Below are 20713 nucleotides of genomic sequence, written 5' to 3'. Positions count from 1 at the left end.
CCCCCCGTGCGCAGCGCCGGCAGCACCGTGACGCTGGAGTTCAAGTCGGACGTGGTGGTCGGGGGCCGGGGGTTCCTGGTGGAGTGGGTTGCCGTCCAGGACTCGGGGCCGCCCCCCACCATCGCACCAGGTCAGAGTCAACCGTTCGTTACAATTCCGCTGCAGCGTTCCTTCTTTCCAGTAGAAATGTGCAGAAGGTAAATTATTCCATGAACGTGTATGAATTCAATAGTTTTGCCAGCAGATTCGGGGGCTTTCGCCGGTTTGACCAGCTCAGTCGCGGTAAGACAAACTTTGGGCCACAGGAAGTGCCGTCCTAAAGGAAATCTGGTGTTTTTAACTTGATTTTTGGATCACCGCTAGTCAGCCCGGCTGGCATCGGAGACTTTTAAACTGACCCAGTATTGAGGATTGTTGTATCATCCGGCCGACGGGGCAGTGGGGGCAACCCCAACTGTTCTTCGATGACGGAAAAAAAACGAACAAGAACGAGCATTTGGCCTTGCCCGGCATGTTTTTTTTTTTGTGCTCTTCCACTTCACTTCCTCTATTTTACTCTCCCATTGTCTTGTCGAGTAATATCGGGGAAAGTCTACGTATGTGCCAGTACATGGAAATGGACGTGGTGGAATAAACTCATTCTGATGCCGATATTACTGCATTCTATTACAACACGGAAATACAAGCTATGTGGGGGTTGAAATCAAGACACACTACAGGCTTCTTACCAGGTCTTTGAGGTGCTTGAAGTGATTGAATTTCACCCTCTGAAATGTAAGCACGGGGAATACCTTGAAAATAGCCCCTGTTGTGCTGAAGAGCTTGAAAAGTCCTTGAACGCGCTCATTGAAAACCTGTGATATTCCTCCTGGATTTGTCATTTAACTCGTAACGCAATAAAACATTTTCCAGAACCGCTTTTACGGCATAGATCATTCCCAGGAAAAAAAATATATATTTGAATTCATTATATACGTTTAATCCAGCACGGAAAGACACTTATAATAGTAGGTGACAATGAGATTAATAATAGATGTATAGATATATTATATTTATTATATTTATAATAGATATAATAATACAATTACACAATGAGACAATGAGACCGAGATTAAGTCATTGAAATGCAAAAAAATGTGCTCGATAGGTACTTGAAAGTTGTTGAATTTCATTTTTTAATGCCAGAATAAACCTTGACACTAGCATTGTTCATCAACCCCCCCATCCAAAAAATAAAAAATCAATTAAAATAATAATAATTGTTATAATAATAATAATAATAATAATAATAATAATAATAATAATAATAATAGGGATACTGTCATAAGAATCCAAACAGAATTCTCAGGTGTGTTCATATTTCCTGAGACCTCCCTGGTTTAATGTCGCCTCAAGGAGCCTGCGGCGGGGTTCTGGTACCCGAGGGCGCCCCCCGCTTCCTCTTCTCCCCCGGCTGGCCGGACAGCTACGCCCCCAACCTGGAGTGCACCTGGGTGATCCGCTCGCCCGACTCCACGGTGGAGCTCAACCTGCTGTCGCTGGACATGGAGGACTATCCCACCTGCTACTTCGACAGCCTCGTCATCCGAGACGGTAAAACCTTTTGATTGACCATTTCAAGGTTGGAAATCTGTGTGGGAAACTGGAATACTATTTTCCCATATATATATATATATATATATATATAAATTATTATATATATATTATATATAAACTAGAAATATTTGATCATATTTATTCTTAGCTTATGTGTTATGCATTATGTTATGCATTGTATTCATTGTATGAGAATATAATTACTACTTGTATTATTAAGTAATTGTAATATAAGTAATATTAATAATAATAAAAAAGATTAAATATCATATATAAAAGTTATTTTGCGCATTCCAAGCGTTGGAACAGTAACCGTATTTTACCCAGTACTACTAGTGTGCGGCAGATATCGCAGCGGAAACGAATGATCATGAGAAGAAAGGGCCTTGAATTTTTCCCCAGGATGAGGTCATAAATAATTGTGTTTGTATCGGAAAAAGGTTTTAGAACTCTTTGACATTTCATTGTATGAGCGGCGATGGCAGAATGGTGCTACATTTCCAAAGTGTGTTCCTCCACCTCCACCACCCCCCAGGGGACACCAACCTATCCCCGCTGCTGGCCACCCTGTGCGGCAGGGAGCTGCCCGGGCCCGTCCACTCCACGGGGGACGCCATGTTCCTGCGCTTCACCTCCGACAGCAGCGTGAGTGGCCGCGGCTTCAACGCCTCCTACACCAGAGGTCAGTCAGCCTTCAAGACCTCTGACCTTCTAACCTTCCCCCGAAATATCGGCTCAGAACACACTGCACTGAACGACTTGCGGTCAGCGACCAGGGTCCATACTGGGCTTTTCTTCTTCTCACTAATCCCTCTGGTGTGTAGTTGGCAGCCATCTGTGCTGACGGGAAGAGCTTGCCTCAGGCATACTGTTGCCATTAAACTGTAACACAATACACTGTCATTGACCCTATGCAGTTTCTGAAAAAAACCAAACAGCTAGCTAGCTTTTGATGAACAATTATGGATATGCCTGCCTTTTATAATGAATCAAGATTAAACATAGTATTTTGTCAATATTTAATTAATAAAACATGCTAAATAAATGTAGATATAATATAATAATATGGTGCAATACAAATATTTGATTGAGTTATAATATATATATTGCTGTATACACAATTCATTAATAATATTTATAAATATTTATTTATAGATATTTATAAATATTTTAATACATATTAATACGTATTTGATAAACAGCGAACTACTACTATAATAATAATAATAATAATAATAATAATAATAATAATAATAATAAGATTAATAATAATAATAATAATAATAATAATAAATATAGCTGCAGGCAGAAATGCATGGGCTCCAGTTTAGTCGTTTTAGGTAAGTATTACAGTTTTCCGGGTTCTGCGAAATGCAGCACAAGTTACAAAAAGCAGCCTTCTGCATGTGGCTGTAAACTAGGGTTTGTCATCGTTATAACTCACAGTGATGCCTTTGGGGAACACGGCTCTACTCTCAGATTCTGATATATGACCAGACCGGGATACAAGGTTTTTACGGTGCTGTAACAGTCATCCACTGCGTTCTCCTCTCGCTCTGCGATGTTGGAAAACCTGCCGTGATCGAGGGTCAGTCCGAGTCCGCCGTGTCCACTGCAAGGTCGGGGTGGAGGGACGCTGTTTTTTTCTGGGTTTTTTTTACGTCAATTTAATGATTTGGAGATAAATTGTGTATACTATCTTATTTTTCATGTGATATTTTCACATGAAAAATACATCTTCCTCATGTGTTTGACTATTCACCGCGGACTTATGTCTGGACCAGTCACCGTGCACTTACGTCACGTCAGCACGGACACAAAAGGAAGGGTCTATTCCTGCAAAGGCCTTCTGTGACCGAGCAGCATGAGTTACAGTTTTCCGAGTTTTCATTTAACGCAGCACGTTTAAACGCAGGCCGTCTGTCTACGCGTAGCAAACACCGTGTAGTCCATGCAAGTTGCTCGATGCTGACGACTTTCGAGAGACGGAGCTTGGACTCGCATAACCTCTGATGATGATGTCACAAAGTGCCCCGCTCTTGAGACTACTCGAATCGCCTCAACCTCCAGCCTTCTACTTCTGGTCAATTCACGACAGAGTGTCACAAATTTCTGCTCCAAACGCACATCGATATTGATCGTGTTCGAACAGCGTCTGATGTCTGAAACATTGCGGTTCTAACGAGGAATGACCGTGTCGGTCCAAACTGCGGTTGGCGTGCTTCAGATACTTTTAGCCCGAAAAACGACAACAAGATTGAAAATATTAAAATCCAAACAAAAACAACAGAGTTCCATCGCTGCGGGCTGGACCCCTAATTACTAAACACATACATTATTGGTATTGCACCTTTGAATATAATACAATAGAATACACTGCATTTGTACTTCTTTGTATTTTTCTCTAATGTTTTCATGAAAATACCCTGAATAAAATACCCTTTGAATTAAATGTGGTCTTCAAAGTCAGCGCGAGGTAACCCGTGCGCCTCGTTTTCAGGTTGCGGGGGTCTCCTGCACACGGACAGGGGAGTCCTCAGCAGCCCCCGTTACCCCCAAAACTACCCCGCCGGCCTGGACTGCGGCTGGCACGTGATGGTGACCTCCGGCTTCCGCATCTCGGTCGGCTTCCAGAGCCCGTTCCAGGTGCAGGGCTTCGGAGACAGGTGCAGCACGGGCGACTACGTGGAGGTACGGCGCCGCGGCACCGACGCCAAAGGGTGATGGCAGTTCTATGCAAAAAACGGTTCCAGACAGAGATTTTAGATCCCGACCCGCAGCGTGACGGCGGGATTCTCCGTGTAGTCCGAGTCCAACCTCTCATCGCTACTAACGGTTCTCAGCTTCAGTATAAGACTTGAGCTGGTTCTGACGGAGGCGGAATCGGTGTTCAGGCTGGAACCGATGAATTTGATGAATTGGTTGCAATTTTGATCTTGCGACACACAAGCTAGTTTCCTTTTTTTTTTTTTTTTTTTTTTTTTTATTTCAATAATCTTTATATTACAAGGTTATTCATTTGAAAGCCAGGGACTTTTTACTCCATGTTTCCGATTACAAACCAATTTTTAATTTTTTTTTATTTGCAAAAGTATCACTGAAGAAACCTCGTATCGATCCTGATATTTTTGTAAAATATATTTTTTGTCTTCAGGCGTCCGACTATTCCTGTTTTACCTCAGGTCCCGGTCGCAACGTCCGAGTTTTATTGATTGTAATAAAACACCTCGCCCTCCTCCCTCCCCCCCCCGCCCCCCCCGCCCCCCCCCTCCTCTACTCTCCTTTCTTCCCCCCCCGTTCGTTGTTGCCGTCCATCAACCCTTCTTTGATCCTCCCCATATGCTTCTCAACCCCCCCCCCCCCCCCCCATTCCTTTTATCTGACCCCCGCTCTGGCTCCCCCCTCCGCCATCACTCTCTCCTCTCCCCCCTTTTCCACACGCCTTCTTTCATCTTCGTCCCTGGCCCGTCTCTCGCGCCCCACCGCCGCCGCCGCCGCCTCTTCCGTAGCTGAGGAACGGTCCGGATGGGTCGGCGCCGCCACTGGCGGGGGGCCGCCTGTGCGGCGCCAGGCCCCCCTCCGTCGTCCAGACCACCGACAGCCACCTGCACGTCCGCTTCGTCTCCGACGGCTCCGACGAGGCCGGCGGCTTCAGGCTGACCTTTGAGGCCCACAGCCTGGGTAAGGGCTCCCCTCCGTAGGCCTTTGGGAAAAAAAAATTGTAGGCGTCCGAAATTCAAAATCAGATTTTGAATTCATGACGTTTGCTTTCGACTTGGGCGTCTTATTAATTTGTGTCGACATTGAATTCTTTGGGGTTCTTTCGCATTAGACCCGACATTTCAGATGTGGCAGAACACCAAGCCCACCGTGAAAACCTAATGCCGGCCGCCCTTACGGATTCTAGATGAACCCTTACTCTTTCACACCTTTAATGTCCTCAAATCCTTGTGCTTCGCTTAGAAACTGCTGTGATAACCATTCATAGCAGCATGGGATTCATAACCTAATTCGCTCTAATATTTGGGAAAACTTCTTCCCTGCACCAACTACATAGTACTTACTCAACTATAATACTTACCTGTGATTTTATTAAATGATTAAATGATTTGCTCTTCAAAAAGTATTTGGGCTTCACTCTCTTGACACCTAGTTGGGGTGAAGGTTACAGGTTCGCAGTCTAAACGCCCCCTCTTTCCCGCCACGTCCCCGCAGCTTGCGGCGGGGCCATCGAGTTGAGCGACTCCGACCCCCCGGGCTACATCACCTCGCCCAACTACCCGCAGAACTACCCCCAGAACATTGACTGCATCTGGGTCGTCACCGTGCCCAACGGGGAGGCCGTCAAGCTGGACTTTGAGGACGACTTCTACATTGAGCCTACATCCAGGTAGAGACATGCACCTGAAAAATGAAACAGGGAAAAAAAAAAAATAGATGGTTTTTAAAAACGGATCCATGTTTTCAGTGGTGGGAACATGGGATGGAGAGCGCCAGAGTTGGGCCAAGAATATACATTTTGCAGAACCAAAAGCTATGATGTAACCGGCAGGCGTTCTCTCCGACCTGATTTTTCTCAGAGTGGTGTAATTCAGGATGCAGCCGAAAAAACACGGTCCCCGTTCTGAATAAACATCAGAATGGCGATGTTCTGCAACTGGCAGAAGCCTTTAGTGAGCACCAAGTTCATGCGCACAGAGAGAAAATGTACCGCGTCGACTTTCACCTTTCAATGAGTTTCTCCCATATCCCCCCCCGCCCCAGCTGTCTGTACGACTACTTGGAGCTGCGCGACGGGGCCACGTCGGAGGCCGACCCCATCGCGAGGCTCTGCGGCGCCACGCGGCCCTCCACCCAGCTTTCCACCGGCTCCTCCATGTTCCTGAGGTTCCGCACCGACACCAGCGTCACCCACAAGGGATTCAAGGTCAAGTACTCCATCGGTGAGACGAGGCGGGCGCGCGCTTGTTGTCGGGAGGAGCCCGTTGATTGGCAGATCCGGTGCATGTGGCGGCCACGCAGACGTTCGCTCTGGGGTGCAGGGTGTCCCCACGTCTGACCCGTTCAATAACGCTAAAATCTGTTGTTTGTCAAAAACAACTGTGGATTCCATGAGACGTGGTAACACACTTACACATGGTTACACACTCACTATGACGCTCAGCTCTGCAGCCCCAGAGACACACGCGGACTTACATTTGATTTTTCCTCCCTTCATTGAGATAATTTGATTATTTTCTGTTATCCTGTCGCATTTTATTGTGTACAGTTAACTGTGAGTAATAATAATAATAATAATGATATAATATTGTTTTTTCTATCTATCCATCCATCCATCTGATACTCCAATCTGGGAAAAATGGGCGAAAGGCAATCATAGTTGTAACAGCATGCAACACAAATGCAAAAAAACCCCAGAAAATGAATCAGCAGCTTCAAATACAAAAATAATTTCATATGAATATGAACAAATGAATTAAATTCAAAAAACAACAACAACTACAACAACTACCGACCAAGTTCGGAGAGTTGAAGACCACCCCAGCCACTTCATTTTCAACCCAGAGCTCTGGCTAACAGGTCAACTCAGACGGCTCAGTGCATAAAATGGAGGACCTTTTCCTTTTTCCGGCCCCAGAATTATCCACCCGTGCAGCCCGCGCCGACATTTCTACACCAAGACGCACCGAGTTGCTTGTCCTCCACAGAGTAGAAACCTAACTCTACCGTCTCTCTCTCTCTCTCTCTCTCTCTCTCCCAGCCACGTGCGGCGGAACCTACATCGGCCAAAGCGGCATCGTGAAGAGCCCCGGCTACCCCGCCGCCAACTACCCCGACAGCTCCAGCTGTGAATGGTACCTGCAGGGTCCCACGGGGCACTACCTCACCCTCACCTACGGGGCCCTCAACCTGCAGGCCAGCCCCAACTGCAACGCCGACTATGTGGAGATCCGGGAGTACAACGCCTCAGGTGGGGCGTCGCCCTCTGCATTTCAACTGCTTTAAAAGACCCGCCTCTGCCTTTGCCGACGTTTCTAAATTGTCCCGCCCTTTTTATTTTATTTTATTTTTATTTTTTTTCAATGTGTTTTTGTTTTTTCTTCCAGGACGTCTTCTGGGCAGACACTGTGGCAGCAGCCCCCCTGCTCCCATGGACACCGGAGACAGCTTTGCCTATGTGAAGTTTGTCAGCGATGCCGCGGTCAACGGGCCCGGCTTCGCTCTGTCTTTTGAAGCCAGTGTGGAAGGTAGGTCTGTTCAAAGTCAACGTGGGGGAAAATAAATGCTCCATAAGCGATGTATGTAACTTGAAACGGGTCGTTGCGTGTATGTGTGTGTGATCCTGAAATGCGCTGGCATCCCATTCAGGATGAATTTGACGATTTGGGTCGACCTTGTCGTATCATTTAGTATGTATCCTTCACGTGAACGTTGAAATGGTCTTGTAAATATGAAAACTTGCTGAAAGGAGTCCATTGAAAAGCAGCTGAACGTAACGTTATTACATTTCATGGGCTCATTGTAGATTTGGTGAACGTCCGCACAACATCATTTCTTTTCTTATATATTTGTCGTCTCAATGCTGAATAGAGAGTCATTAGGTCACTGAAGGAAATTGAAAACCATCCCATATTTGAAACAAAAAAAAACAACCTACAAAATCACAATAAAGCCAAGGTTTGCACAGACTAGCGGAGGTAGATAGACAGTATCCAAGTGAGAGCAAGATGATTTAAAAGATGTAAAAAAAAATATATATATATATATTATTATTATTACTGATGATAATAATAATGATAATTATTTTTATTATTATTATAATTATTATTATTATTATTATTGTTGTTATTGTTGTTGTTATTATTATTATTATTTTTATTATTATTATTATTATTATTATTATTATCATTATATTTTTAATTTATTATTATTTTTTAAATCATCTTAGCATTATTTTTATTATTATTATTATTATTATTATTATTATTATTATTATTATTGTAATTGAAATTTCAATAATAAAAATATGCGAACCACGAGTATTTTCAGAAGTGGGAAGAAAGCAGAACTGGTCATATTTTTCACCTCCCAAACAGCATGTTTGAATTCCATCACCGGCAAAATAAATTTTTCTATCCATTCATTTGTGCTCCTTCTCCTAACAGTGTGTGGAGGGGTGCTGAACGCTCCTTCCGGAACAATCTCTTCCCCCAACTACCCCAACCTCTACCCGCACAGCCGTCTCTGTCGATGGGAGATTGTCGCGGCGCCGGGGAGAAGGGTCACGCTCACCATCAACGACTTGCGCCTGGAAGGGTCCGGCGGCACGTGCAACTATGACTACGTTGACGTGAGTAACCGCCCAGCTCGCCATATTGAACACCCCGACTCAGTCGACCCAGAGTCGACGTGCGAGAGACTTCATATTTGCGTGCGTTGTCTTGAGTGTCGTAACGTTACCAAATCATGGACACACAACACTGTTCTCTAAATGAGCGCTGCAGGGGGCCATCATCAAAATGAGTCTCACAGTCTGAGGTCACAGTTCTTATTTGAAAACTACCGTTTCGGTATGACAGCGTACTTTATATTTCAATGTAGTGTTTTCAGTGATGGAAAGTAGTAAACGGGCCGAAGTACTACCTAAATGTATTTTTTTTTTCTAGTATCTGTACTTACTTAAGACCCTCACTCCACTACGTTTTCAAAGAAAATATCTTTACTTTTTACTATATTTCTAACAAAGTTGTGTTACTTTAGTTGTTTGTTTTTTTAATCTGGAATTATATTAGTGTATATTTAGTTGAATATATTAATTTATAGCCATATGCATTCTATAAATCAGGATTGATACTTACAGCAATGAAAAACAAAGACACATCAGGATACGCTGAGCACGCATCTGCAGAAAAAAACTGAACATGACCAGTACCTTTTACTTTTAATACTTTAAGTACATTGAAGTAGAAGCGCCAACATGCGATGTTTAGGAGTCGTTTTGTGTTTGCGTGTCTTTGTACTTCTTCCACCGCCCAATGTAACGAAACAGGGTTCTTAGATTCTCCAGCGTGGGAAGCATACATCGCCATCCTTTCCGCATCTGACTCATTTTACATTCCGTTGCGATCGAAGCCGTAAGCGCCCGCTTCCGCCTACGGCCCTCCAACGCGCCTCCCCTCTTTCCCTCCCGCCTCCGCCTCGTCGTCGCCTCAGGTCCTCAACGGGCTGGCGGCAGACGCGCCCCGGCTGAGGCGGTACTGCGGCACGGTGCCGGCCGGCACGCAGGTCCGCTCCTCCAGCAACACCGTGACGGTGGTGTTCCGCACCGACGCGTCCGTGTCCAACGGAGGCTTCACCGCCGGCTACTCCACCTACGAGGCCGCAGGTCAGACGCCATGTTTTTTGGTTACGCCCACTTGATAGGTATTCCTGCTTTTTCTTGCGGTTCAGGCGGTTCATTTTGCCGTTTTGTCTCAGGTGCAAAAAGTCGTTTTGAAAATGCTTCTCCTCTATGCAGATGACACACTCCCAAATGAGTATTACATTTAAAACCATGTTGTTCAACAACTTGGTGTGGCATCCCAGCTGTCCTTTTCTCACCCATTTCATCATAACATTCTTTATCAAGGGGCTGATAGTAATAATTCACATTTCCAACTTATAATCTATAAACCCATAACGATAAATTATCCTGTGAATAGTATGGTATTTTTGTATATTATCTATATTTTGATATATCTGAAAAACTTCTGTTTTAATTTTTTTTTTGTATTTTTTGCCTGTTTGTATATATTTAACAATTCTTTATTTATTTTTTGTTAAAAAAAAATTTTTACTTCACTTTTTTTCCTCCAGACTGTTCACCGTATTTATTTATTTATTTATTTTATTCAAATTGTACGTGGAGAAACGCACCAAACCTCGCCAGAACAAATTCCTAGTATATGTGAACTTCCCTGGCGAAAAAAAACCGATTCTGATTCTGATGAGTAATATCAAAAAATAAACACAAGGGCCAACATCAAAATCAAGGCAGAATCGGAGATGAAGTGGAATCCAAACGATAGAAAGAAACGTATCAGGCATTCATCATCCACTTCATATCCTCTTACGATCAGAAGACCGTCGTATTTACTTTGTCCATCCATTTCAACCTTCTGACGTTGGATGTATTCCCCACGGGCACAGAGTGCGGCGGCATTCTGAACAACCCGGCCGGCGGTAACCTCACCTCGCCAGGTTACCTGGTGTCCAACTACAGCAACAACCTCAACTGCGAGTGGCTGATCAGGAACCCGCAGCACGTCAACTCCTCCATCGTGGTGCTTATCGAGGACCTCCACCTGGAGAACCACCAGACCTGCGAGTCCGACTACCTCCAATTCCGCCTCGGTGAGCCTCCCAGCTCGGTTATCCCAGCGAGCGTTTCGAATGGAGTGCGTGTTCGGGTACCGCGGAAGCTGAAATACCTTGAAACAGGGTTCTGACTAGGTCTTTGAGGTGCTTGGAGTGCTTCGCCAAAAATGAAGTACTGGAACACCTTGAAATGAGCTCAGTTTGTGCTGAGGCCCTTGAACAGTCCTTAAGAAACAAACGCAATCATTGAAAAGCAGCGATATTCCCCTTTGGTTTTGTAATTCAAATCTGTAGCAGTTCCAACTGCCACACGCCACCTGGGTTGCGTTTTCAGGGCCCTCCGACACAGAGACATAGTCGGAGATGTTATAAACACAGCGGTACGGGCAACAGGCGTACAGCCACCTCTGATCCCGGGCCCGACTACCGAGACCCAAGACAGGTGTGGCCGCTTCAACCACACCACCCTCACACCACAAAATCATAACGTCATAAAACATTTCCAGTATCGCTTTCACGAGGGAAATGTAAATTTAATCCAGCATGGTTGGAAATAGACACTTATAATAGTGGACGACAGTGAGATTAATAATACAGAAATGTCCAAGTGCAGAATCATAAAAGTACAGAAAAAGCATATATCATTTATTTAATACAAAATATGTAAATACACAATTGAGGTAAATTGAGCAATAAATTATTGCAAACATTGAATAACTAGGGAAATGATTATCTGTAGTAATTAAATAAACAATAAACAAATTGCTAATTCCTAAAAAAAACAAACAACTTTGTCTGTTTATGTGTTTGTTCGTTGAGGCAGGGGCCACCATCCGTAGTGGCATCGTTTTCACCGTGGTGTTGGAAACCAGAGGGACCACAATAGACTGGTGTGGTGTAAATTGAGCTCATGCACTGCTCTTCCGTGCAGGAGACTATAACGGCGAGCTGCTCGGAAAGTTCTGTGGCCAGAGGACGCCCCGGCTGCCCATCGTGGTCTTCACCCCGGAGCTTTGGATCCACTTCCAGACGGACAGCGCCGAGGGGGATCTGGGCTTCAGGGCCAGGTACATGTTTTCAGGTGAGGATGCCACACAGCGTTAGCGTCAGGATATCAGCCGTCACCGTTCCACGCTGAATACTTGTTGAGGGTGTTTCGTTTTCCCTGCACCTCCCAGAGTGTGGCGGTTGGCAGACCGGAGAGGGAGGTGTGATAGCCAGTCCCAACTACCCCGACATCTACCCAGGCCCCAGCCGCTGCGCCTGGCTCCTGGAGGCCCCCCAGGGCCATACCATCACTGTGAGTCTGCCTTGGCACACTGTATTCTCCCCAGATCCTCGCTACGGGCGACCGTCAAGTGTAACATCGCTCCTCTTCATGAGTCTTCACGTTCTTCAAACTGGGCGGCTCGACTGGAGTTAGAGACCAGGGACCTTTCGATCAAAAGCCCTCTTCCACCTCAAAGCTTTTAACATCCGTGCCGCCTTGTGTTTCCTCCGGCCGCCACCAGCTGACCTTCACCTTCTTCAACCTGGAGCCCCACAGCTCGTGTGGCTGGGACTCTGTCACCATCTTCAACGGGGGCTCCCCCGGCTCGCCAATCATCGGCCAGTACTGTGGGACCAACTCTCCGGGAACCGTCCAGTCGGGGTCCAACAAGCTGGCGGTGGTCTTCCTGGCTGACCACAGTGTGTCCAGGGGGGGCTTTGTGGCCTCCTGGTCCGCAGACTCCTCAGGTGGTTTACCAACATCGCAGATCACAACTAGCGATAGTTAAATGATTTGCTCAGTTAAATGGAGGAAGCAGGCGGACGGGAAGGTCAGAGGTGATGTACGGATGTTCTGCTATTTGCCTTTTTTGATGAGGAAATTAGACCTCTGGTGATAAGAAGTAAGCAAAATTTCTACACAATTGTCAGATTCCCCACCACATTTTTTAAAACTGATTTACAACATGTTTCGCACAAATGCCATCATGGCTGTTGTTTAAAAAATATATTACATTATTACAAGATTGCACTGTTTCTACATGTGTATATATTACCACCTTTAAGGTAGTTTTGGGCACGCGCACACTTCTGGAGATCGATAAAGAAGGCTATATTATAGCTTTTAGTTTTTTCAAATGGAGAACTTCAGAATCAATAGTTTTGAGTCAGAAATTTGAATTTAATCCCAATCTCTGAGGAAAAAAGGGTCATTATGGATGGAGCTATTATAATTAGACATTATTATAATTTACACAAGTCTTTAACCCTAGCTTCTTTCCTGGTGTTCTTCCAGGCTGTGGTGGGGTGATCCACGCCGACGCGGGCAACATCCGCTCGCCCAATTACCCGCAGAACTTCCCTGCCAACGCGGAGTGCTCCTGGCAAATCGTCGCCCATGAGGGCAACCACCTGGAGATGAGCTTCCAGGGAGACTTCCAGATCCCGGATGCCAGCGGGAACTGCCAGAGCAGCTACGTGAAGGTACAGGACGGAGCGGGGGTGGTCATCTAGATAGAGAATATAGAGTCCATACCAGTGGTGGTCATATAGATAGAGAATATAGAGTCTATACCAGTGGTGCTCATCTAGATAGAGAATATAGAGTCCATACCAGTGGTGGTCATATAGATAGAGAATATAGAGTCTATACCAGTGGTGGTCATATAGATAGAGAATATAGAGTCTATACCAGTGGTGGTCATATAGATAGAGAATATAGACTCCATACCAGTGGTGGTCACCTGGATAGAGAATATAGAGTCTATACCAGTGGTGGTCATATAGATAGAGAATATAGAGTCTATACCAGTGGTGGTCATCCTGTGGTCCGAGGCAGCAACGGATAATGAAAACATGATGATTCATATGTTTAGATTTATATGTATATATACTGTTTATACAATATATAGATATATAGATAGGTACTTTATTCATCCCCAAACAGAAGTAGTCATTTATATGTAAGTAAAACAAACCAAAAAAATCTATATATATACAGTATATATGTCAAAATAAAAATAAATACTCCAAATTAAAAATGATGTTGTTTCCAATACTCACTGGCTGTGTCACTCTCATAATAACTCTCAAAGTCATTCACACGTGGCTCTGAGATTTGCAGCACAGCCGGGAAGTCGTACCCACGCATGTTTACTGCACTGAGCTCAGCAGATCGGCGCTGAGATTTATGTACACGAGATGGAATCCCCATCGACCGCCGTGGCGTGGATTACCGCCGTAAATTAAATCACACCGCTCCGGTCCAAACACACATTCATGCGCACAGACGCACACAAGAGTGCACCACGTCCGAAGGGGCCACCAATTCGGAATCATTTCTCACAGTTAAATCATCTGGTGTGCTGGTTTCTGCGGGCCCACGTGAGCAGGATCATTTGACTGAAACCCATCGAAAAGGCCTCAAAAGAGGATGTTTGTTCGTCACCCGGTGTACTGCTCCTCCACCGCGTGTTTTCTTCTCCGTTGTCAAGGTGTGGTCAGGCAGGACGCAGACCAACGAGGCCCTGCTGGCCACGGGCTGCGGCACCGCGGCCCCCGGCCCAGTGGTCGCCCCCTACAACATCCTCACCACCCGCTTCCAGAGCACCGGGGCCGCCGGCAAGGGCTTCCTGGCCATGTTCACCACACGTAAGATCCAGGGACGGTGCTGCTGGCCCGACTTTATTTAGCCTGAAGGAAGGGAGAGTAGAGCGAAATAGATAGATAGATAGATGGATAGATGGATAGATAGATAGATAGATAGATAGATAGATAGATAGATAGATAGATAGATAGATAGATAGATAGATAGGTAGATAGATAGATAGATAGATAGATAGATAGATAGGTAGATAGATGGATGGATGGATGGATGGATAGATAGATAGATAGATAGATAGATAGGTAGATAGGTAGATAGGTAGATAGGTAGATAGATAGATAGATAGATAGATAGATAGATAGATAGGTAGATAGATAGATAGATAGATAGATAGATAGGTAGGTAGGTAGATAGATAGATAGATAGATAGATAGATAGATAGATAGATAGATGGATGGATGGATGGATGGATAGATAGATAGATAGATAGATAGATAGATAGGTAGGTAGGTAGGTAGGTAGGTAGGTAGGTAGGTAGGTAGGTAGGTAGGTAGGTAGGTCGGTAGGTGGATGGATAGATAGATGGACAGACAGAGACAGAGGCATGCAGGCAGACGGATAGACGGATAGATAGATGGATAGATAGATACAGTAGATAGACACATAGATAGACAGACAGACAGATAGATGTATAGATAGATACAGTAGATAGAAAGATAGATAGATAGACAAACAGACAGACAGACAGACAGATAGATGGATAGATGGATAGATACAGTAGTTAGAAAGATAGATAGACAGACAGACAGACAGATAGACAGATAGATAGATAGATAGATAGATAGACAGACAGACAGACAGACAGACAGACAGACAGACAGACAGACAGACAGATAGACAGCCAAATACAACTTCCAATCAAGGACAATGAAAAGCAGAAGCAGCTTGTGTTTCCTCCATCAGGGTGCGGCGCCAACTTCACAGCCCCCCAGGGCCGCGTGGTGTCCCCCGACTACCCTGCCGACTACCCCGATAGTGCCAACTGCATCTACACCATCAACGCCGGAGAGCGCACCGTCATCCTCCTCACCTTCAAGACCTTCCAAGTGGAAGGTAAGGAAATTGTCTGAGCCCTGCGCGTGGCGTGAGGGCCGGTGCGCTGACCCCCGTTTTCCATCTTCTCAGCCCACTCCACCTGCCGCTACGACGGGGTGAAGATCTACAACGGGGTTTCTACCGCGGACCCCGCCTTGGCGACGCTCTGCGGTGACACCGTGCCGGGGCCCTTCTCCACCTTCGGCCCCATGCTGCTCCACTTCTACTCGGACTCCGTCATCAGCGACAACGGCTTCATGGCCGAGTATCGCATCATACGTAAGAGACAGGTGTCTGCATGTCCAACAGATACAGATACAGGCAGATGAATGCGCACTCCACCTCACAGACACGCGAGAACAGGAAGGGTTCGTGCATGTTTGAGACACATGCACGAACACACTCATTTTTGACATCGACCATTTCGAGTTGAGATAATTGGACAAAAAATACGATCGTCCTTAAAACCATGAATATCATCGCAGATGGTAACATAGTTTACGAAAGAGAGTGACTTTCCTGTGTAGAATAGAAGTAGCTCCAGAGGTAGAGTGCTCCTCCTGGCTAATTTGCCGAGGTGCACTTGAGCAAGACACCTAACCCCCTAAGAGTTCCCGGCGAGCTGGTTGTCTCATTCAAAAACGTCGGTGTGTGAACGTGAGGCGCGTTTATTGGCGAGAAAAGCCCCAGTACGTGCAAAATGATGACGTGATACCTCCATTAGCAACACATAGCATAAATGTTGTGTGAAGAGGAGCTGTATACTTGGCTTATATTTGGATCTCGTAGGACTGATTTTTTATTGCTAATTGCTTATGAAGGTAAAAAAAAACAGCAGCTCTAGTACATCCCTAGTTTACTGTAATCCAAACCACCACCCCTCCCCGCCACAGTGCAACCCATGGACCAATGTTTTGGGTCGGCTGTTTACAACGTGCGGTGAGGGAATGTTTTGAGCGCTCCATTCAGGCCAGCCAAAGGGGTGTGTGTGTGGGGGGGGGTGGAATGGCAGGAATGGCAGGACTCTGCGCTTTTCTAACAATTGGAGGGGATTTAAAAATGTGGCCAGATAGGAAAGGTAGTCGCTTGGGGGGGAGAGAGAGAGAGAGAGAGCGAGAGAGAGAGAGAGAGAGAGAGAGAGAGAGAGAGAGAGAGAGAGAGAGAGAACAATAATGCACAGGAACAGAAGTTAAATCCCTCGTGCTGATAATGAGGGGGCTACATACAGAAGCACAGCTTCACACTGGAATCCCTCCTCCACTGGTGCTATCCCACAACCATCGCCCTCCATACCCACGTCTGGCACCCTCAGTCAACCACTATTCCATACGTACATTCACAGTGATCCTTAAATACTACCACCGGCAATGCACAGAAAGGCCCAGTCGTGGCTGCCATCCGTCCCCAACTAGCACCACCAATGAGGTACAGGTGTGCCCAGCGACCAAGGCCACCGGCACTATGAATGCACGGGTCTGTTCGGTGGTTTACATCCATCCCCCATCTCTACTGGTCTCATGCGCCAACCAACAATTCTCTGTAGAACATCGAGTGCAGCACATTTTCCAGACCCTCGCCTCACCCATTTTCCCAAGGTTATAACTATGAGCTTCTACTGTGACATTCTGTCCATCCCGTACAAAACAAATTGTTTGATTTTCTTTGCTAACAGGACCCAAATCAATGTATTTACCCACCGATCACTGAACTTGGTTAAGACCTTGGAAATTGCAGTTGTCTCAACAGCTCACATCAAAACAGTTGGCAAAATAATAATAAAGCAATACGATACAAAAATAAAAATAAAAAAGAAAATGGCAATATATGGAAAATTTGGAAAATATGCAATAAACCTAACAGTTAACTGCACACAATAAAATATAGAAATATCCTCTGAGCTAGATGACAGACAATAGATATGACCGAAAAATAACTGAAAAAATATCAGTAAAAGATGAAAATGAAAAAGACCTAAATAAATAAATAAAAGATCGATTTTTTTCAAATTAAATATACGGTCCTATACAACAATTTATGACTAACTACAACAAACCTGACATTAAATAGGTTTGTAAGTAAGTATACAGACTTACTTAGCACCACCTAGCAGTATTTATTGTTACACTAATGTTGTTGTTACACTAATCTCTGTCGCAATGTAGTTTGAATGTTATTCTCCCTTGTAAGTCGCTTTGGATAAAAGCGTCTGCTAAATGACTAAATGTAAATGTAAATGTAAATAAAAGCCTTAAATAGTAAACAAATGTTGGCCATAAGCCTATAAACCAAAGAATTGCACATTAAACAGAGCAAATTCACAATTCACACAATTATAATTTATGAACTTGTGCATATTTATAATAAACATGTATAATTATACACAATTATGATAAAACTATTATAAAACCAAATCGGATATACGTTTTTGTTTTAGTGCATGTTTATGTTTCGCATACTCAGAAATGCACACATAAACACACACACACACACGTTTTTTGTAATCTTATTAGTTTACTTATATGGCAGATTTCAGCAAATGACATTGCACCAAGACGGACACCAAGCAACTCCAACCAGGCTGATAATTACATTTTACATTATTCAAGGCTTAGAGAGTGTGTATTTATTTTGATTGGATTTAGATTTAGATTCAACGTATTGTCAAGTACTTAAGAGTACAAATACTGGGGGCAACAAAATGCATTTCTCTGCATTTGACCCATCCTCATAACTGACGCATCCAGGAGCAGTGGGCTGCCATGTAGCGACGCCCACTGCTCCTAGATGTAATCAGGTGTGCAAATCTGTGTGTGTGTGCGTGTGTGTGTGTGTGTGTGTGTGTGCGTGTGTGTGTGTGTGTGTGTGTGTGTGCGTGTGCGTGTCCTTCCCAGCATGCGGTGGTTTCTTCAACAGCACGGCTGGCACAGTGAGCAGTCCAGCTCTCTCCATGACGAGCTACCACCACAACATCAACTGCACCTACCACATCATGGTCCGCAGCGACCGAGTCATCGACCTCAAGTAAGGTCCACGCCCGTGATGCGCTGCAGCGATGCGAGGGTGGTGTAGGATAGAATGGAACGGTAGAACTGAATGGAATAGTTCTGGATGTCGGTCGGTCAACGAGTCCAGGTTAAAGAAAGTGAAGAAAAGAATTAAAGAAAAATGACTTGATTTGTCAGATAATGACACAGTGATAGATAGATGGATGGATGGATGGATAGATTGATGGCTGGATGGAGAGATAAATAGATAGATAGATGGATGGATAGATGGATAGATAGAGAGATGGATAGAGAGATAAAGAGATAGATAGATGGATGGATGGATGGATAGATGGATGAGATAGAGATAGATAGACAGATGGATAGATGGATAGATGGATAGAGAGATAGAGAGATGGATAGATGGCTAGATAGATAGATAGATAGATGTATATATATAGAGAGAGACAGATAGATAGATAAATAGATAGATAGATAGATAGATAGATAGATAGATAGATAGATAGATAGATAGATAGACAGATAGACAGATAGACAGATAGATAGATATATATCTCTCTCATCCTTTAAACCATCATGTTGTTTCTTTCTCGTAGGACTGATTTTTTATTGCTAATTGCTTTTGACGGTAAAAAAAAAAGAAAAAAAAAGGCAGCTCTAGTACATCTCCAGATGTAAATCCTCCCGCTGTGGCCCCCTCTCTCCCAGGTTCAACAGCTTCCACCTGGAGGCCTCCTCCACCTGCCGCTACGACTACGTGGCGGTGTACGACGGGGGCGACACCCTGGCGCCGCCGCTGGGTCAGTTCTGCGGCACGGCGCTGCCCCCCAACCTGCGCTCCACCGGCAACCAGCTCTTCATCGTGTTCCGCACCGACGCCACCGTCAACGGCCTCGGCTGGCGAGCGACCTACAGCCAGACTCTGGGTACGTGTCCAAAATCTGGCCTTTTTTTTCTGTTTTTAGTTTATTTTTTGGGGGGGTTGGCGTTGTAGAAAGCACCCGGGCTGTATTTATGTGACTGTGCTGTGAGATTCCATCTGTTATTCCTTCTTAATCGGCCGGGACGTTGTTTCCGGATTATTTCCCGTGCTGTCGGTAAACCTCCCTCTATTCTCGGCCTTTTACTCATTTCCTCGAGGCTTGAGATTTAAACGCAGACGTGGATGCTTTTCTTTGGGGGGAGGGAGGGGTGGAGCTGTTTAAAGGCTCAATACAATGAGTGAGAGTGTCTGCTTTGTTTACCACTGGTTGCCATTGTGTTGCTAATGCACGAGGTTCAAGGTCCCACCACGCCCCTGTTTTCTGGTTGTGTGACGAGGGGGGGTGGGGTGGTGGGGTGGGGTGGTGGTGGGGGGAATTGTCCATAGGAGCATTAAATCAAACGCCCAGCCCCACAGAAGTCAGGTTGTTTCAATTTACTCCCCCAAGTTATGAAAATTGCTTCCAGGGCCATTTTTGGTAAAGAGAAAGCAATTTCTAAAAAAAAAAAAAAAAAAAAAAGGGCGGAAGCGGATGAATCTGCAACGGCAAACAGCGTTTTTTTTTTGTTTTTTTTTCAAATGAGATATTGATGAAGCGGTGAAATCAAAGTGGAGGGAAGAGAAGGAGCCAAAACAGACACAAACAGAGAAGCCCAGCGACGCCTTGATGGTTAAAGCTCCCATGGGAGACCCACTGTGACAGCCGCTGATTTCTCCAGAGGACAGGAACAACATACGGATCTGTGTGTGTGTGTGTGTGTGTGTGTGTGTGTGTGCGCGTGTGTGTGTGTGTGTGTGTGCGTGTGTGTGTGTGTGTGCGCGCGCCTTGTGCGCTTCTGCATGCGCGTGTCCGTGTCCTCTCATCGACCCGTCCCTCCAAGAGACGCCCCTTTGTTCATTTTGTGCCCCATCAGCAACCTCTGCGTTTGCACCTTCTGTGTAAAGCGCGAGATAAGAGAAAGTCAAAAAAAAAAGAAAAAAAGAAAAGATAAACAAAACAGGAAAAAAAACAAAAAGAAAAACAAGTCGACACACCCGTCCGGCGGAGCCTCCGGAGAGGGGGAGCGACCCGGCGCCTGCGCACCC

General features: G+C 45.1%; 1 protein-coding gene across 1 annotated transcript in view; it reads left to right on the top strand.

The window, feature by feature from the left end:
* The window catches only part of cubn (cubilin (intrinsic factor-cobalamin receptor)), a gene marked incomplete at both ends in the record, with an annotated part of 68031 nt that overhangs the window by 40547 nt on the left and 6771 nt on the right, over nucleotides 1-20713 (top strand). Inside the window, 21 exons of the mRNA XM_080020085.1 lie at nucleotides 1-130; nucleotides 1396-1593; nucleotides 2132-2278; nucleotides 4097-4287; nucleotides 5106-5277; nucleotides 5812-5986; nucleotides 6361-6539; nucleotides 7358-7567; nucleotides 7704-7844; nucleotides 8763-8947; nucleotides 9811-9982; nucleotides 10786-10989; nucleotides 11885-12034; nucleotides 12132-12253; nucleotides 12465-12690; nucleotides 13238-13425; nucleotides 14436-14592; nucleotides 15509-15658; nucleotides 15731-15919; nucleotides 18532-18661; nucleotides 19354-19571. The exon at nucleotides 1-130 is cut by the window's left edge and continues 63 nt beyond it. Coding sequence (XP_079876211.1) covers nucleotides 1-130; nucleotides 1396-1593; nucleotides 2132-2278; nucleotides 4097-4287; nucleotides 5106-5277; nucleotides 5812-5986; nucleotides 6361-6539; nucleotides 7358-7567; nucleotides 7704-7844; nucleotides 8763-8947; nucleotides 9811-9982; nucleotides 10786-10989; nucleotides 11885-12034; nucleotides 12132-12253; nucleotides 12465-12690; nucleotides 13238-13425; nucleotides 14436-14592; nucleotides 15509-15658; nucleotides 15731-15919; nucleotides 18532-18661; nucleotides 19354-19571 — 3634 coding nt within the window. The remainder of the gene's footprint in view (nucleotides 131-1395; nucleotides 1594-2131; nucleotides 2279-4096; nucleotides 4288-5105; nucleotides 5278-5811; nucleotides 5987-6360; nucleotides 6540-7357; nucleotides 7568-7703; nucleotides 7845-8762; nucleotides 8948-9810; nucleotides 9983-10785; nucleotides 10990-11884; nucleotides 12035-12131; nucleotides 12254-12464; nucleotides 12691-13237; nucleotides 13426-14435; nucleotides 14593-15508; nucleotides 15659-15730; nucleotides 15920-18531; nucleotides 18662-19353; nucleotides 19572-20713) is intronic.

The sequence above is a fragment of the Zeus faber genome, assembly GCF_960531495.2.
Source record: "Zeus faber genome assembly, chromosome: 19".
In the NCBI taxonomy this organism is placed as follows: Eukaryota; Metazoa; Chordata; class Actinopteri; order Zeiformes; family Zeidae; genus Zeus; species Zeus faber.
The sequence above is the reverse complement of the archived record's forward strand: the minus strand, read 5'-3'. Positions and strand labels throughout refer to the sequence as shown.